The sequence below is a fragment of the Platichthys flesus genome, chromosome 13 (genome assembly GCF_949316205.1).
Source record: "Platichthys flesus chromosome 13, fPlaFle2.1, whole genome shotgun sequence".
Lineage (NCBI taxonomy): Eukaryota > Metazoa > Chordata > Actinopteri > Pleuronectiformes > Pleuronectidae > Platichthys > Platichthys flesus.
This window is the reverse complement of record NC_084957.1, coordinates 9,880,190-9,900,025: the sequence shown is the minus strand read 5'-3', so window position 1 is coordinate 9,900,025 and position 19,836 is coordinate 9,880,190. Positions and strand designations below refer to the sequence as shown.

At 40.9% G+C, this 19,836-nt stretch overlaps 1 protein-coding gene across 1 annotated transcript in view; it reads right to left on the bottom strand.

Moving 5' to 3' along the window:
• abca12 (ATP-binding cassette, sub-family A (ABC1), member 12) overlaps window positions 1-3,725 on the bottom strand; it is a 50,605-nt gene extending 46,880 nt beyond the window's left edge. The window contains exons 1-5 of the mRNA XM_062403066.1: window positions 3,662-3,725; window positions 2,787-2,929; window positions 2,525-2,655; window positions 1,828-1,970; window positions 52-219 (exon numbers count right to left, since the gene is read on the bottom strand). Of these exons, the coding sequence (XP_062259050.1) occupies window positions 52-219; window positions 1,828-1,970; window positions 2,525-2,655; window positions 2,787-2,929; window positions 3,662-3,724 (648 nt within the window). The 5' untranslated portion in view covers window position 3,725. The remainder of the gene's footprint in view (window positions 1-51; window positions 220-1,827; window positions 1,971-2,524; window positions 2,656-2,786; window positions 2,930-3,661) is intronic.
• Window positions 3,726-19,836: the final 16,111 nt, after the last annotated feature.

Below are 19,836 nucleotides of genomic sequence, written 5' to 3'. Positions count from 1 at the left end.
GCTACTAAATTTGTTTTGGGTAATTTCCTATTAAACGTAGCATGTACTCACAGTCATGTTAATGTGGGAGTAAGGAGTCAGAGCTGCAGCATAGGCCTCGATAACAGGCTGTAGGCTGATGTTGCACCACATAGCCATGAAGGCAGGGCTCAACCCGGCCGCCTCCCTGACCGGCTCCCATGGTCTGAGAGCTTCCCTGCACCCCAGTGTGCCATTAGCCTGGTAACAAAAAAAGGTAAAAGGTCTGATTGTGTTTCAGCTGCATTGTTCAGAGAAAACCAGTACAGAGGTGAGACAGAGACGGACACAGAATACAGTGGATGGGAAACAAAAGAAGGAGGCGGGGGGGAAATATCATAATCTCTCTGTTGTGCAAGTTAGAGGAAACAAGAAAAGGGCAGGAGTCTCACACAGGTATCATCGACTCGGAGAGTGACACAGTAGCTACACACACACACACACACACACACACACACACACACACACACACACTGAGCAACAGTTTATAATTTGTTCTGTGTTTTTGTACAAACTTTCTGTACTTTTACTGCATTTGGACAGATCCGGGTTAGTTATCTAAATAATGGAAGGTCAAACTTTTTCTTTCCATTTTAAATAAACTACAAAACATTTCACAGTTACCGTTTCACTCGATAAAACTGCACAGTCATGTTAACCAATACACCCGCCATGTAGTGTTCTTTTTTTGACCTTGGGAGCATTTCATTTTATGGCACCTCATTTTAAATTCTCATTTGAATGAGGCACCTCTTCATTTGCTGCAGGAGAAAGGATTTTTTTGGTAACTTTCTTTAACAATGTTAGAATGTATTTCTTTTAATATGTGTTTTTGCTCTCACTTCAACTAATAAACCTTCATCACAGGTTCTCAGGACCTGATCAGTACACGAAGTTTACTAAGTATTTGTTTTTATTCGCTCCAGAGTTTATGAGGCTGCATTTAACATCAGCAAAATGAGTCATCAATATTTTACGGTTCAGTACAAATCGAGACGTGACGCAAGCAGACAGGACTCAGTGTTGAAGTGAGTGAGGATCCGGATTCATGATCCCACACCATCGATTAATAACTAAATACATGATCGTGGGTTTGTCGTCTGAATCGTCCCCCAAAAAACGATTGAACTCGTGAACTATTTCATTTTCATCTGTATGAACTGAACTTTGAAGCAGTTCTTTTCAAGTGTGAGCACGGATCGGGAGATCTGGATGATGAACCACAGTCCGTGACGTAACCCCCCCTGTACAATGAAACCAGACAGTTGCTGGTATGGTGGGTGCAAATCGATGGGTGTGGTATAATTTTTTATAATATAATTGTTTTGACCTTGAGTGGCAAAAGTGCACCCGCCGGTCCTGTTTCTAGTTCTTCTACATCTTACATCAGATGTTCTTATAGGTGTCACAAATTAAACAACACTCACTACTGACTGAGGCGTGTAAAAGATCTGCAGTGACAAATGTCCTGTGAACCAGCTCACAGGTTTTTTGTGTTCTGGTATGTGAGTGTTGTCTGACAGAAAGCTTTGAGGCTCAAACAAGAATGCACACGAAAGGTTCCACACCCACAAGGAACAACAGTCTTCACCGTGCTCCTGCATCAGGTGCTATCGACCAATCGTCTGTGGCGCAGAGAACACAGATTCGTTCTTTTAACTGCAGTGAGGCGTCAAGATTTATGCAACAATGCAGTGGCTCTTCTCTCTCACAGACACAGGCACGCGAACGTGTCTGAGGAAAGGCATGTCGAACACAGCGATGCAGAATGTGTGAATGCGACAGCACAGAGAACAGTGGCGGTCTAACCTGCTGAGCCGCCTGCACCGTGTGTTCAACGGCAGCCTGGATTCTTTCTGTGATCTCCGACAGGTTGAAATGACTGGTATTCACAGAACGTGCAACTTCCCTCATCAGGGTTACCACAGGGGTCTGAAGGCTTAGTAGCATCACTGGAAAAAGAAAAGATTGGATTCACATGAATGGCATTACTTAATAAATATACACAGGTAAACAGCAGGTAAATATAAATGTTTTTGTATTTACATAGCACTTTTCTAGTCTTGATGACGACTCAAAGTTCTTTACAGTACATTTTTACATTCACCCTTTCACACACACATTCATACAGTGCATCTATTCGCAGCACTTTTTTATTCTATGGGGGGGGCTCAGCATCTTGCCCGAGGACACTTCGGCATGCAGATGGATCAGACTGGGGATCGAACTGCCGACCTTCAGGTTGGAGGACGACCACTCTACCCCTCAGCCACAGGCGCCAAATCAAATAACCAAGTAGTTTCAGGTATTGTAAGGTTTGCTTTGCAAGGCCAGCCAGATCTACTGGTGTAATGTCTGGTTATTATTTGACATGTACTGCACACACGTCTTGTTCCTTCTTGATGATTTATCATGACTGATTATTTTCAGCCTAGGAACAGTCTAGCCCTCGTCCAGGCTATTCAACAGGTGAGATAATAGCCCCGCTGTCTCGTGGCCTTCTTACCGTTCTGAGCTTGCATGTTGTTCAGCAAACTCCCCAGGAGGTTCTCAAACAGCGGGACGACAGACGAGACATCGTGCCACAGCTCCGTTCCCTCGAGGGACGAGAGTAGGGATCGAAGCATCTTTTCAAGGCTGTGATAAAAGACATGAATTGTGGCGATTGAAAGAAATAAATACAGAATTCCAAATGTGCAATCATCTCACACAGACATCTAGAGCATCAGATTAACCAGCACGGATTAGTTAAACCCAGTTGAACCCACTTGTCCCACATGTGTTGGTCGGCCTTGCCGCTCATCAACTGCTCCAGGAAAGGGGACAGGTGAGTGAAGATCCCCATAGATGAACCGATCGACTGCTGCACGTCTGGCATTCCCATGAAGAAGCTGCTCACAAGTCTTCCCAGCTGACGAAAAAGAAGGGGAAATTATATATTAATATATATTTACCCTGGTAAATCTATCAGACCCATCAAATATGATGGCAAGGCAGAGTACAGGACACACACTTTGATAGGATCATTAAAATTGTGTTCTTTGTTTCTCTGTGATGAATAAAGCTTCCACGTTTCAATAATCTCATGACCATAATGCAACGTGTGGTTTGTGAGCGGGCGTTGGCCGACCATTTCCAGTATCAGCTGAGATTCCAATGTTTTATCAACATTTATTGAATGTCATGTAATGTTTGACTTGCTGACCCTACCCTTTATGTTAATATTTGTTTCCACTTGTGATCTTACATCAAACTTTCTTAAAAAGAGATGAATTAGACAGTTGATGAAGATGACGACATGACTGCTCCCCAAAAGTGAAGCCAAAGCCTCTTTATCGCCCACTGGTGGTTGGGAGCACAGGTTTAAAATAAATTCTATCTCATCCATGTTAAGAAATTAAAAAAGTCCTTAGTTCTTATCACACTAATGTACGTTCAACTGTTACATTTTACAGTAAGTTTGGGTTTAAATAATTATTTGAAGCTATAAGCGCTGGATTGACAACTGACACTGACTCGCCATTCCCGAACGCCAGATTACCAACTGTGGCTCCGAAAGCGCAAGATTGCAGAGGAAGTGGAGAGGCGTCGGCCATCTTTAGTCTATGGATAAAACTTTTCATACACTTGTTTAAAGCCTTACCTGGCCAATAAGCATAGGAACATCTTGTAGTGATGCCCTCTCAAAATGTGCCCAGAGACTCATATTACCTGAAATCACAACAAATTTTACTCACAGAGAGGATTTCAACTTCACAGTTAAACATATGAACCAGAATCCTCCACGTGAGCACTTTAATACTTTGACATCTCTTAGGCCTAAATAAAGAAGTACACTTAATCCAGATCAGGATTCAACACGTCCAGCTAAAGTGACAATGAGAAGCGGACTTGCCTTGGCCTGACTCCAGAATGGAGAGGGCGATGTTAATGACCACAGAGATGGAGGTCCGAGCTGTGCTGTTCGGCGGCAGAAGGCTCTCGATCGTCTTCAGCTCACTCAAAATCCTTGAGAAGAAAAGCAAGTTCATATTTCAACATCTGAACGTGTCTCATAAAAAGATCATGTGTCATAAAATTTGATTAGAGGGCTGCAGACAGTGCTCCAGCATGCGTTCCACATTTCTGTTTGATTTCAGAGGGCTTGTTAATTAAGATCACTGAAATGCGGAGGCCTGGTGTTTTTTATTGTAGTTAACGACTGGGAAACTTTTCCTGAGATTTAGTTAATGTAGTTAAAGTAGTTAATTTCTAAAATGTCCGGTTAAAGCAAGATTAGTATATTATATAAATACAGATAACACTGCAGGATTTCATCTGTGTTTTTTGGAAAAAAAAATTCACTCACAGGTGATTCCAGATGTCTGGTCCACTGTCTCCAGAGGCACTCTCAAAGAATGTTTCTACCACCTCAATTCCAGCAAGTATGTATACGGCATACATCTCCGGTATGATGGTTTCGACGACACTCTCAGCTCTCTCGAGGATGAGGAGGGAGATGTTGCGTGATGAGTCAAAGTTCTTGTCTGGCTGGACAATGAGCTTCAATGAAGCCTGCACAATATCCAGGATGTCCTGCTGTACCGAGTGCGGCAGGGGCCCTGTGGCTTCAATCAGGAGCGTTATGGTGGTTTTGACTCCTTCCACGATGGCGTCTATGAAGTGATCACTTTGAAGGCCCCCTGGTTGCTCAGCCACCATTAGTGCTTTCTCGAGGGAGCGCATAGTATTGAGAATTGCAGAAAGAGAGATGACTTCACCCTCATTGAGGAATATAGACATTGTCTGCAGCAGGTGCTGAATGTCTGTCACAGGGGTAGATATGTTGATTGAAGAATTCCCCCATTGAAGCATACTCGTGAAGATCAACTGGACATTGGGTTGTTTCAGCCACTCCTCTGTGATGTTTAGGTAATGGGTAATTTGAGCCGTGATATCATTGAAAACTGTTGAATTGAAATACTCCTCTGGAACCATCATGTTCTTCTGATCCTCTGATCCGATGAACTTTATGATGTCAAATAGGCCCTTGAGAATCTGAAAGACAGTTTCTGTAAAGTTAGCTAGTTCTTATCACACAAATGTACGTTCAAGTATACATTTTTGCAGTAAGTTTGGGTTTAAATAATTATTTGAAGCTATAAAAACTGGATGAAATATCAGGATTGACCACTGACACTGACTAGCCATTCCTGATCTCCACATTACCGACTGTGGCTCCGCATGTGTAAGATTGCAGCGTTCACACATTTTGAATCCATTTTTGTTTATATATCTATGGACAAGACTTTTCATACACTTGCTTAAAGCCTTACCTCGACAATAAGCATAGGAACCTGTTGTAGTGAGGCCCTCTCAAAACGTGTCCAGAGACTCATATTACCTGAAATCACAATAAATATTACTCACAGAGAGGATTTCAACTTCATAGTTAAACATATGAACCACAATCCTCTACGTGAGCACTTTAATACTTTGACATCTCTTAGGCCTAAATAAAGAAGTACACTTCATCCGAGGATCAGGATTCAACACGTCCAGCTAAAGTGACAATGAGAAGCGGACTTGCCTTGGCCTGACTCCAGAATGGAGAGGGCGATGTTAATGACCACAGAGATGGAGGTCCGAGCTGTGCTGTTCGGCGGCAGAAGGCTCTCGATCGTCTTCAGCTCACTCAAAATCCTTGAGAAGAAAAGCAAGTTCATATTTCAACATCTGAACGTGTCTCATAAAAAGATCATTTCTCATAAAATTTGATTAGAGGGCTGCAAACGGTGCTCCAGCATGCGTTCCACATTTCTGTTTGATTTCAGAGGGCTTGTTAATTAAGATCACTGAAATGCGGAGGCCTGGTGGTTTTTATTTTAGTTAACGACTGGGAAAATTTTCCTGAGATTTAGTTAATGTAGTGAAAGTAGTTAACTTCTAAAATGTCTGGTTAAAGCAAGATTAGTATCATATATATACAGATAACACTGCAGGATTTCATCTGTGTTTTTTTGAAAAAAAAATTCACTCACAGGTGATTCCAGATGTCTGGTCCACTATCTCCCGAGGCACTCTCAAAGAATGTTTCTACCACCTCAATTCCAGCAAGTATGTATACGGCATACATCTCCGGTATTATGGTTTCGACGACACTCTCAGCTCTCTCGAGGATGAGGAGGGAGATGTTGCGTGATGAGTCAAAGTTCTTGTCTGGCTGGACAATGAGCTTCAATGAAGCCTGCACAATATCCAGGATGTCCTGCTGTACCGAGTGCGGCAGGGGCTCTGTGGCTTCAATCAGGAGCGTTATGGTGGTTTTGACTCCTTCCACGATGGCGTCTATGAAGTGATCACTTTGAAGGCCCCCTGGTTGCTCAGCCACCATTAGTGCTTTCTCGATAGAGCGCATAGTATTGAGAATTGCAGAAAGAGAGATGACTTCACCCTCATTGAGGAATATAGACATTGTCTGCAGCAGGTGCTGAATGTCTGTCACAGGGGTAGATATGTTGATTGAAGAATTCCCCCATTGAAGCATACTCGTGAAGATCAACTGGACATTGGGTTGTTTCAGCCACTCCTCTGTGATGTTTAGGTAATGGGTAATTTGAGCCGTGATATCATTGAAAACTGTTGAATTGAAATACTCCTCTGGAACCATCATGTTCTTCTGATCCTCTGATCCGATGAACTTTATGATGTCAAATAGGCCCTTGAGAATCTGAAAGACAGTTTCTGTAAAGTTAGCTAGTTCTTATCACACAAATGTACGTTCAAGTATACATTTTTGCAGTAAGTTTGGGTTTAAATAATTATTTGAAGCTATAAAAACTGGATGAAATATCAGGATTGACCACTGACACTGACTAGCCATTCCTGATCGCCACATTACCGACTGTGGCTACGAATGTGTAAGATTGCAGCGTTCACACATTTTGGCTCCATTTTTGTTTATATATCTATGGACAAGACTTTTCATACACTTGCTTAAAGCCTTACCTCGACAATAAGCATAGGAACATCTTGTAGTGATGCCCTCTCAAAACGTGTCCAGAGACTCATATTACCTGAAATCACAATAAATATTACTCACAGAGAGGATTTCAACTTCATAGTTAAACATATAAACCACAATCCTCCACGAGAGCACTTTAATACTTTGACATCTCTTAGGCCTAAATAAAGAAGTACACTTAATCCGGATCAGGATTCAACACGTCCAGCTAAAGTGACAATGAGAAGCGGACTTGCCTTGGCCTGACTCCAGAATGAAGCGGGCGATGTTAATGACCACAGAGATGGAGGTCCGAGCTGTGCTGTTCGGCGGCAGAAGGCTCTCGATCGTCTTCAGCTCACTCAAAATCCTTGAGAAGCAAAGCAAGTTCATATTTCAACATCTGAACGTGTCTCATAAAAAGATCATTTCTCATAAAATTTGATTAGAGGGCTGCAGACGGTGCTCCAGCATGCGTTCCACATTTCTGTTTGATTTCAGAGGGCTTGTTAATTAAGATCACTGAATTCATTATAAGTGGATGTTAAGGCAGTACGACTTCTTTATAGCATTTGTTTTTTTTTAAGTTAAAGAAATATTAAAGAAAATAAAGAGTTAATTTATAAAATGTCCAGTTAAAGAAAGATTTGTTTTCATATATATATATATACTGTATATATACAGATAACTCTGCGGGATTTCATCTGTGTTTTTTTTTCTGATGTTTTGTATGTTAGATGTCAGGACTACGCAACTATGACCCAGAGTAAATCTGGTATAACTGGCAAATCATGAATCCTTTTTTCTCTCTTCACGGTGCGATAGGGCATTAGCTTTGGTGGAGATATGTAGTGTTCAAGCTGCCCCCACACACTGAATTATTTATTAATTACAACATTATACATAATGGGAGTGCAATGCAGCAATACTCATTAACCTTCAGTGCGGAACTGGCAATTAGAGATTTTCATTCTTGAGCACTATTTAAATTAGTTAATCATTTCAAACCATTGAAATACTCTTACTGCACAAACACTGAATATCTTATTTCAAGTCATTCAAAACTTTATTCAATTTTTTATGTAATTAATGAATATGTTGTTTATCTAATTCTGTCCACATTTGTTATTTATCATTTGGTCCAAAGAACAAATATTTCACTCACAGGTGATTCCAGATGTCGGGTCCGCTATCTCCCGAGGCGCTCTCAAAGAATGTTTCTACCACCTCAATTCCAGCAAGTATGTATCCGGCATACATCTCCGGTATTATGGTTTCGACGACGCTCTCAGCTCTCTCGAGGATGAGGAGGGAGATGTTGCGTGATGAGTCAAAGTTCTTGTCTGGCTGGACAATGAGCTTCAATGAAGCCTGCACAATATCCAGGATGTCCTGCTGTACCGAGTGCGGCAGGGGCCCTGTGGCTTCAATCAGGAGCGTTATGGTGGTTTTGACTCCTTCCACGATGGCGTCTATGAAGTGATCACTTTGAAGGCCCCCTGGTCGCTCAGCCACCATTAGTGCTTTCTCAATGGAGCGCATAGTATTGAGAACTGCAGAAAGAGAGATGACTTCACCCTCATTGAGGAATATAGACATTGTCTGCAGCAGGTGCTGAATGTCTGTCACAGGTGTAGATATGTTGATGGAAGAATTCCCCCATTGAAGCATACTTGTGAAGATCAACTGGACATTGGGTTGTTTCATCCACTCCTCTGTGACGTTTAGGTAATGGGTAATTTGAGCCATGATAGCATTGAAAACTGTTGAATTGAAATACCCCTCTGGACCCATCATGTTATTCTGAGTCTCTACGTTGAACTTTATGATGTCAAATAGGCCCTTGAGAATCTCAACAGTTGTCTGGCCAATTTTATTCAACCCTGCACCATCTATTGGGAACTGGAGGGTTTTTATCAGGTTCTCAATCTGTTTAGTTACAGACAGAGAAAAATCGGTCTCTGCCAGCTGTAATGTAACTTGCATTTGTGTGATGACCAAAAAGGGCTGGAGAATCTCTGACACTGTGCTGTTGCTGGTGATATTTCCCAACTTTTTCAGGTACCAGTCGATAATCTCCAAATATACTTTCTCGGCATACATGGGGTCCATCATCAAGGTCATGTTTAAATTGTTGTATGGTTCCATGTTGGTAATCAGTTGTATCAGCCGCTCCACCACTTGGATTTCATTCATGATCTCTGGAGAGTTCAGTTGATTCTCCTTGAGGATCAACTTGATATTGGCCAGAGTCACGTTCAAGGTGTGTTCTAGAACCACGTTTGGATTGTAACTGAAGTTAGCTCGCATGATGTCTCTGAAAGTTGAATTGACAATTAACGGGATAAGGGAGATGATGGCCGTCTGATTGCGTAGAACAGGCAAGCGTGACAGGAAATCGCTGAGACCCGTGACCAGCCCCGTGACACACTGGGCTGTCACCATTAGCTCTTGATCTGGTTCAAAGCACTGGCGAGTATTGATGATCTGCATTATACTTAACATCAGGCGGTTTATGTCAGCAGCTCCAGCTAGTGCAGCAAAGCTATTCAGCTCCTCTAGTGTTAGGTTTGACTGTCTCAGAGCATTCTGGACATCCGACACAGAAATGTTGGGTGTAGCCACGAGTATTCTGATTAAATGAAGAGCCTGCTTGACTGTTTTCACATTGGCAGAATCATTTGTGCCAAGGAGGAGTGAGAAGACAAAGGATGTAAGTTCCTCATATTCCTGTGCTACCAGAGAAGCATTTGTGGTCGCCAGTTTAATGGTGACAGTACCCTCGGCTGAGAGCATCAGGTCCAATATCTGATCCAGGAAGTTGAGGATTTCCGAGATTCCAGCCAAACAGTCCTGGCCTGCTCCACATTTGATAATGTAATACTGCAGAGCTTTGAAATCCTGGAGAAAGCGAGTCGTTTCTTGTCGGAACGCTGGTGGCAAGAATGCCACAAATTTCTGGATAACAATGTTCTGGGCAGCATCTGGCCCAGCCTGAGTCAGGTTCTGAATACTCTCCGGGCTGAGGAGGTTGAGGAAGTCTTTGGAAAGCACGTGGAGGTCAGTGATTTGCGCTGCGCTCACCTGACTACTCGGTAAGAAGATATGCTCGATTTTTCGCAGCCTGTATATAGACATCACCAATTCCTGAAGCTGGTGTAGATACCCAAGAATGATATTAGTTGGGTCGCCATTCGGACTATCAATCACTGTCTTCAGTACCTCCATGGCACTAAGGATGGTCTCTACAATACCTGATGAAGTTTGGTTGGTGAAAGGCTTGATGGCTTTTCTGATCTGGGCCACAACGTCAGGATCGAAATAGTCCGAATAGGTAAGCAGACTGCTTCCCATGATGTGAGGGAGCGACAGGGTGAGGTCCCCTTGCAATGAAAGGAACTTAGTTATCAGCCCCTCAAGCTCAGGCATCGTTGGGTCCGTCTCATTGAAGGTAAAAATGTGCTGGTTGAGTCTGCCAACCTTTGAGGCAACATCAATGACTGTGGAGAAATTAAGGGGGCCGTCACTGAGGAACAGAGGCAGTAGTGGTCCAAGTCCTGTGGACGTTAGCAGGATATTTAGTTGGGGAAGCAGAACATTCGGGTTAGAGGTGCTGCTATTGGGAAGGGTGGAGACAACACGTAAAAACGCGTCCAGGTTTAACATCAGGTTAACCAGGTAGTCGGAGAGGGCATCTCCACCTTTGATCTCTTTTTTTAGTGATGATGTTGCCAGATATTTGTAGATGTCGCCATACATGTGCTGCAAAAGATGCAAAGTTCCTTTGAGATATCTACAGAGAAAAGAGAAGAGAGGAAAATAAGATCTTAGAGTATTGTCAACAAAAACAACTTATGGTTTTGTGATTCCTAAACCAGCCGAATTCTGCATTTGTGCGAAGATGCTACGATGTTAGATTGTATTACAAGATATTAATAACTCCAAAGTGTTTTGAGATTCGTGGGACTACAAATGTTGCCTTTCTTGCAGAGAGCTGGATGAAAGTATAAATGGCACTATCATATCATTTGTAGCTGGACCCAACTAGCTTAGCTTAGCATAAAGTGAGGTTACAGCCAGGATATCCCACCTTAGCTGCTACGTTTTTTTTTTTTTTTTTAAACAAGTCAGACAAAACCATAGTAGTCGTTCCTCCTACATAAAGAAAGTCCAACAACTCATCGAACTCTAAGAACAAGAACAAGAACGACCCCTCAAGGAATTTCAACTTTAAGTATTCATCGTCACCACATTCATGACGTCATCCTTCGTTAAAACGAACAAGTTTTGTCACTTACCTCACCAGGACGTCTAGATCTGATGACATCAGAGGCTCGGTCAGTCCTTGAACAAACCGTGACCAGTTCAAACCAGTATCGCAATTAATGGCTAAGGTATAGATGTTGACGGAGCCTAAAGGGAAAGGTGAACACATCACACAAATACTTGGATTATGTTGTATTGTATTGTATTTACGAGGTTAAATAGACCAATCCTAATTTATGGGTATGTTGTTTTAACGTTGCATCGCTTGAGGTTATTTCAGCCACACCTTCAGCCAACACTTTTCATCGAGTTTCACTCCAACAGTCTCTATTCATTATTGTACAAAGGACTTAACAAAGAAAAAAAGTATTGATAAAAACTATAACATGAAACTAAGATGGATAAGACAATAAACTAAAATATGTGTACAATTTGTATATCTCTTTCTACATGTTCTTAATCTCCTGGAAATGTCATAATTATATATTATGTATGATTTTGAACATAATGTATTTAGTATTGATTATAAAATGAATATTAATGAATATAATCAAAATAACATGGCACAATAAGGGAAGAGAAGAGGAAGACACTCACAGTTTGAAGGCGGAGGTGTGACCCCCGGGTTGTAGTTCAAGACCCAGTAAACCATGTGGAAGTAGTTCTTTGCCTCGGGCCACAGTTCACTCTTCTCAATCTTTTCTCCCAAATTCACCATGAAGAAGAAAACACTACAAGCAAAGCAAAAGCATTACACAGTTGAGACATTGAATTGATAAACAACAGCATGAAATGAGACACTGTGTACATTATCTAAAACATATCATGGTGGATAATAAAGTTCTTCACTGGATACAAGTTGGTGAGCCTGAACCTTAAATCTTTTATACAGGAGTCATTTAATTTTAAGTCTATACAAAATGTATAACAAGCTATAATTAAACATTTGGTCATGTCAAAAAGCAAATCACCACTTTGGAAAGAACCCTGCGCAAATATAGAATCTATTCTTTCCGTTCAAGACCTTTGTTGAAGAGCCTGAGTGAAATTCTGAGGGTTGTCTGGCATCCAGTTCATCCAGTAGGCTCCACCCAGCTCTTCGGCGAGTCTGTTCAGAAGCTCTCCAAACTTCATGGTCTTGTTGTTGAACTTTTGCCACTCGGAGAGAATCATGGGAAGCGTTACGTTGTACTCTGTTTGGCTCGTGATGGCGTCGTAAACCTCTTGCGCCTGCGGGAAACATCACAACACCCGGGTTACATTTGATGAATCACAATAACTTGACTTCCTATCTCTGTGTACTGATTAGTTCAAGTGAGATCATTAAAAAGAACAGTCAAATTAAACTAAGAACTTTAGAATCTAGAGCTTGATAGATTTATTGGTTGGCCAATAAAAATCTGCAATGAGCCAATCACGGATATATCAGTATCTGCGATTATGTTTCCCGATACGTACTGATATGAAAACTTTTATTTTACAGAGTAGACAACGCAGAAAAGAAGCATTTATGTCAAATTCAATATATTTGTGTTATTCACAATAGCGTATGTGGTTGCACTATAAAATATCAGGGCTGATTTACATCTCTTTGATATAAGGGTTTCATAATAAAACCAGAGGACCCATTAATAACTTTTTCAAATGAATATCAGCCTTTATATATACCGGCATGGGATCAGTATCTGCCTCAAAATCAGTCAGGCTCCAATAATTTCTATATTTTTCGCACAACTAAAGGGATTTCAGGCATTTTCTGATCAAAACTGGTAAAGGTCCCATTGGAGTGAAACTCTTCAAATGGGTTTTAATAACTTTTACCTTCTGAATCAAGGGCTGCCAGTCCTTCAGGAGATACAGCGGTAGATCAGAGCTGTTCTGGCAGATAATTGCTCTCCACATGTCAATCTTTATGGTCTCAGTCTCTAAGAGAAACTCGAGGGGACCCAGGACGTCCGCACATGTTAAATTATCAGATGCCAGAGTCTAGTAAAAAAAAAGTGGAATGATTTAGTCAAACAACGACACATCAATGCCTAAAACTACAAAATATAACATCATGGTTGTTAAATATAGTAACCCTCGCTGTAGGGAATCAATCATTACATACCCTCATAACAACTTCCGCCACACTGCCAAGGACACGACCGATCCAAACGCTTGACTGTTGCTGGTTTGTCAGCAATGTGGTCCAATTCACTTTGAATTGATAGGCATCTTTCAAGACATTTTCAATCATTTCTGCAAAGCAATGAGAGTGTTAACAACAAATGTCGAGCAGAGACAAAAGCAGGTCACCTGACTTATATGTAACGGTCTAATGTTCGGTGATCAAATGGACTTTTTGGTTTAGGCTTTAACACAAAGCTACATTTTCAACACAAATGCTCAGTGACCCACATGAGTAACAATTCTGTTGTACAACACATCCCAAGAGGTGGCTCTTTATGAAGTGTTTTAACTTTGCGTGTATCCATTTCCTTCGGGGAAACTCCTCTAGTGCCTCTTTGCTTCAACATTTTCTTTTTTTCATGCTGTCTCCTGAGAAAGGGTGTGAACTGTTCTATTAAGTTCTAGGTTACACAGAACACACTGGGCTCTATAGGTGGTGTTAACAATAATGGCTGTTTATGCCTATCTATCCACTCCTTCCACACAGGAGACAGACTAGGATGTTCTGCAGTCTTACCCTCCACAGTGTCGAGTGCCAGTGTTCCTGTCATCAGGGACTGAAAGCCGGTTCTCAGGAAGCTCTGGACAACCATCTCCAGCTCAGGGACAAGTGTTACAAGCTCCATCACCACTTGTCCGACACTTAAAAAGCTGCGGAAATATAAGGCAATGAGCAAACAGTGTTCCTATTACAATGGAAGAACTGTTTTACTGATTTTTAAACAGATGTCTTATATCTCCTCTGTTTTGTAGGAAGAATCAGAAGTGTAAATTAAGGTTGATAAACATTTAGGGGAAGAAAGCAGAGGGTGAGAAAGACAAACTGGTAAAGGAAAACACTTAGATTGTTTAAAGTATAATCTTTAGCACAATAAGGCATTGGAAAAGAAAATAATAAAGATAAAGAAATGTTTCATCATATGCTAAAGGACGTATTAGTGGGAAATATATTTTCCAAATGATTTCCCATATCTTTTAGAGCAGGTATTTCCCCAGACGATACTGTACTTACAGATCCTCATCGATATTTTGTGGCTGTGTCTCCAAGCTACGGCGGCTCCTCGAGGTGTTGGAACCGCCCGGACCTCCTGGGGATAAGCCACCGATCAGACTGTGCAGCAGCCCTTTGACGAAGCCCACATCATGTGGAGCAACATGCTTACTCCAGGCCAGGAGCACCTGGGGAAGAGGAGGTTAAAATAAGCAGGTTAAGTCAAGGAGAAGAGATTACAACATTTAGAGATGCAACATTAAACTGATATGTTGCCTGCTCTTTCTCTTATTTGTTACAGAATAAGTGTTACCACAAAGCAAAATTATTCCGCAGTCAAACATTTACAAAAAAAGTTGGACCCTATATAAAATTAAATTATTTTATATTACATATTCAATTATAAAACAATAGAGTCAATCTATATAAAATTTGGAAAATGTGTTTGCTAATGTCATATTAACAAACACTTACTTTAAAACAACACAGACCTGTTTGTTATTTTATAATATTGTGTATTTTCCAATTAAGTAACTTTTTGTGCTATAAGCTGTGCGTTAAATTCTGAAGGTGTTTATTGTTATGACTTTCTCATTAATATTATCCTGTAGATATTAAATCATCAGCTACAGAAGCAGAAAGCCGAGATAAACTGTATAATCACTGTCGCTACACTACACGTCATTAGCACGTATGCAACATGGATCTGTAGGTGACATGCATCAGTAATACGACACATGCACAGCATCATATTACTTATTAATGTCCAGCTGCCTGTTAGAGTAAGCTCACAGAGTAATGACGGTGTGAGTGAACAGCTCCTGATTGGAAATTACCTCATCAAAACACGGCTACCATGGTGGCACCGCTAATTGGCTATCCCTGAGGTTCGTATTACCCCGGTGGAACCTGACAGGTGCAGTTGCTTGTTGCTAAGAGGAGACTCATTATCGGGTGTAGTCTAAATCTTAATTGGGTGTGAAGGCGGCACTTCAGGATGCAAATTAAGAGCCAGGGCCGTAGAGCACAAGCGAGCAACCACGAGAGACAGTAGGAGTCAGGGACAGAGAAAAAAAAGTTGTGGAAACAAAAGAAAAGTGCACCGGTTGTGCACACAAGGCAAATATCGGTCTCATCTTTAACCTTTTCTGTTCATGATAATAACATCTGTGTCAGTGTAGCCCACCTGCTTTGCCACCTTGTCAGGGCTGATTCTACGCAGGAGCATGTTCACAGTGCCCGTGCTGCACGCTGCCGTTAACCAAATTGGGTTACTGCCGTTGTCGCACAAGTACGAGGCCACCATGCGCCTGTCCATTGTCAGGCCGATAGCCTAAGACAGAGAGGAAAGACAGAGAATGTATAATGGAACAGATTCTTAACGAAGGGTATTAACACAAATAGAAGTAACAGCTGGTTCCTGTCATCTAACTCGTCCTTTATCTGGTAATTGTTTCAGATCTCGTTTTATACACTTCTGTGCCAGTCACACAAGACCAGTCTGGCAACACTAGCAACAGAGGTGCTGTTGTTTTTTATATTAATAAATAGTTATATTATTTGTAATATTTATTTGAAACTGCACAATTTTCCCATAAAATGCATCTTTTCCGATTAATTCAGATGAATATCAACTTATACCCATCTGAATTGATCTAAAAAATAACCTTTGATTATCAAACACTGAAAGGAGATATATCATAAACATATGTATCTTCTGGAGAATTGACGAGGAGTCTCAGGAGTGTTGTCTGTTGGGAGTGAGGAGCTTCTTTGGGGTTTTTAACAGAACACAACAGGAAAGAAAAACAGGAAAAGCTTAATACGTCCCCTTTAAGCTACTTCTCCAGTGTGAAGTTTCTTCCTCCAGCTGCATGGGGATGCAGTATAATGACTTTGGGCGACACGTACCTGGTCCAGTGGTATCTTGACCTCTTGTAGAACGCGTTTCAACATCTCACTAATGGAGTCGTTCTGCAAAGTGACGACGTCTCCCAGGGAAATGGACACAACTGGACGGAAGCAGACAACATGGTCAGATGTTACACATAAGGGCGTATTAGCACTGAACCTGACTGCCAACATTAATCTGGAGTTTTAATATCAAAGGTGAGTTTGCATTGGAGCTTCACTAAACCAGCAGGAACTCGTGAACAAACATCCAACAGAAAATCTACATTAAAGATATCAGTGAATAGGGGTTTATTAAGCATCTTATTTATGAAAATGTAACAAAAAACACTGTTAATCTCTCTTTGTGGTTGACACATAGAGTATAAGCAGTACTAAGGCTCATGGTGTTACCTTTGCCAGGCCAGTTTTGCATGTAGCGGATCACGTTGATGCCTCCTGCAATCACTAGATTCACGGAGGAAAGTGTGGAGCTGGCTTCAGGGAAGTTCTTCTGGATGACATGCAGAGCACTAGAGACACCACAAGGGGAAACAAAACATTTAATGCTCAAAACAAGACAGGACGAGCAGCAAACACACGACAGAACTAACAATTACACAAACACACACGATTTACCCTCCTGCTGCTCTTTTTTTTTTGTGAGTCACAGGTGTTGTTGGTTGTAAAACAGAGCTCAAGCTTTTTTCCAAGCTCAGCTAAGTAAACGGACTGGTTTTCTGTACTAAAACAGTCAATTTCCTCAGACTCTTTCTAAAGGTCATATCACATTTCAAACCCGGTGTCAGGGAATTTGTATCTTAATGCATATGTTACTATGACTGGCCAAGATAGCGTGTCCCAGGTGGCCGACCTGAGAGCTCACAAGGTCTCAGAAGGGCTGCTTTGGTTTAGGGGTATTCAATTAAAATTCAGAGAGGTCCAAGAATATCCTTTGTTGACAGATCTGTGTTTTAATAAATTTAAACGAAAAGTTAAAAAAATCGGAGATTCTTAATTTTAGGCTGTGTGACGTTAACGGGGGAATATTTGAAAATATTATTTTGCATTAAATTACGACATTAAACTTATCACATTGCATCTTTATTCTTATTATATTAAAACTTTCTCTCCAATAAAAACTTTGTTCTAGAAAAATGCCAAATAACTTTTTCTTCCACACGGCCCTTAAACCGTGACTTTTTAATTTCACCCGTGTATTCACGAGTGTGAGTTTTACCAAGAAGATCAGCTATTCTCCTCAAACAACAAGATACAAGTTATTTCTATAAACTGAAACACGTTAGCAGGAAAACACACAATTAGGCAAATAAAATAAGATAATTGTATAAACTGCAAATAAATTAATTGTGAAAGAAATATAAAATTTCAATACAGAATATACAGACTGTTGTAAGGAGCTGATCTCACATTAAACAGCTCTTCACCACTGTCACAGAAAGTTTTATTAGATAATAATTTTGTCTTTTTGCTCACATTTCTTTCTAAACTAAACTTTACTAAACTAAGCTGCTCCATCACTGACGGTGCATTACCCCTGTATGTTGGTGAGTAGAACCTCTGTGTTGTGCAGCCCTTGATCGACAGAACCATTAGAGAAGAGCTGGGGGAGAACGAGGAGACTTTCCCACAGCGAGGTCTGATTCTGCAGCTGATCGAACACCATCACTCCCAGCCCGGCCACCGTCATCATCTCGTCTGGTTTGTTCTGCATCAGATCCGACAGCACCTGACAACATGTGGCCATCTCAGAGTTAACAAAAGCATTCTGGCGGCACCAGCTTGTGTAACGGCACAACAAAACACGGAATGAGGTTGGGCGATGTTTGCCTGTGATTACAAACACGCACACACGCACATACCTGGTTGAGTGTGGAGAGCGACACCTCTAACACAGTGTTGTTGGTCTTGCAGAAGGTGACCGCCGAGGTGGTGAGGGGGTCGGGCGAGGTTGTGTTTATCATGGGCAGTATCATGGTGCAGATGGCTCTCTTCAACACGCTCACTGACTCCAGCAGTTTGTTGAAGCTCTCCTACAAAGGACAGGATTTACAAGGACTCATGTTATTAAACTGAACAGCCCATTAGGTGAAGGTATTCGTACAATTTTTTTTTTACAAATAATTCATTCGTAAAAAATATCGTAAGATGGTCTGAACAAAAAACGACATTGGCAACTTCGAAATGTTTTACACTTCAAATATCAACATTATACAAGGAACAATTATTTGGATGTAGAGCATAATTTTCCATCATAATCAACGATGTAAAAATGTAAGATATTCAACTAGTAGGCCAATGAATGAAGTTATGCGGAATATATAGTTTATATTATTTCATAAATGATCTGAAATACCTGAAATACTGTCGCTTTATCATGTGATTCAAAAATGTAAAGATTCAACATTGAAAGACTTTAAAGTCAGATGCAGACATAACAAGTTACCAATAATGGACATCTGATTTCCCTATGTCTCTACCTGGTGCCATCATTAAAATAAAGTTGAATCCATGCACACTGATAGAAGGGTTAGAAGGTTAAAACTGTTTTAAAGAGACTTTTTACCATTAATAATATTAATTAGATATGGATGCAATTGAAAATACCGGTAGCAGCTTATTTCTTTGGATTTGTGTTGATTTTATCGACTGTTACTTTAGATCGGTTTTGAGGCTGGTGTTTCAGAAATAAGAATTAAGAGAATATCTTTGGTTTTTGCCCCTTGTTTTTAGCCACTTCTCATTTCTCTCAGAACATGGTTGCTCCCCTGACCTGCCTCAGATCCACGTGACCTCCTCCGTCTGTCCACCCTGCTCCCATTCACCTGTCTGCCCCGCCCCTCCACACACCAGTCCCCACTCACTGTAAGACCTGCTGACATCTGAGCTTTCTCCACCCACATGAGTAAACAGGGCTGTGGTCAATTCGATAATAAACTGGGTGAAATGACACGAAAGCCAAATAATAAGGCCTGGTTCCTTCAAAAGGAAAGGAGATAATAACATCCCATAATTCCTTGCAGTTTCACCAGAGCACACCCTCAGAAATGTAGAAACTGCAGAGCACCTATTTTTAATATTGGTGATACAAACTTGTGGAAATCCTCACATGATCCATAAATATAGATTCATCTCTTTCAAGTTCAACCAGTTATATCATGTGGAAAAACAAGCATATTGAAATTCTTGTTAAAAATGCAACTTCATTAAATCCCATTTGGAAAATCCGCTAAAAAGGGATTTTATTTAATTTTCCAAATTTAACTAACAAATGTATTAAAAAGCCCCCATGACAGGAAACTATATATATATTCTTATGTCTGAAAATCATGTTATCTGGTTCCTTCCTTATTCTTTTTTAAGTGATGATGGATCCACTTCCTCGACATGTAAATTGCTTTCATGTAATTATATTATTTCCAATTTTCCAGCCTGAATGTTGTATTATCAGTTCCTATATGTGTAATTGATAATAGAAGACGATTGATAATATCCT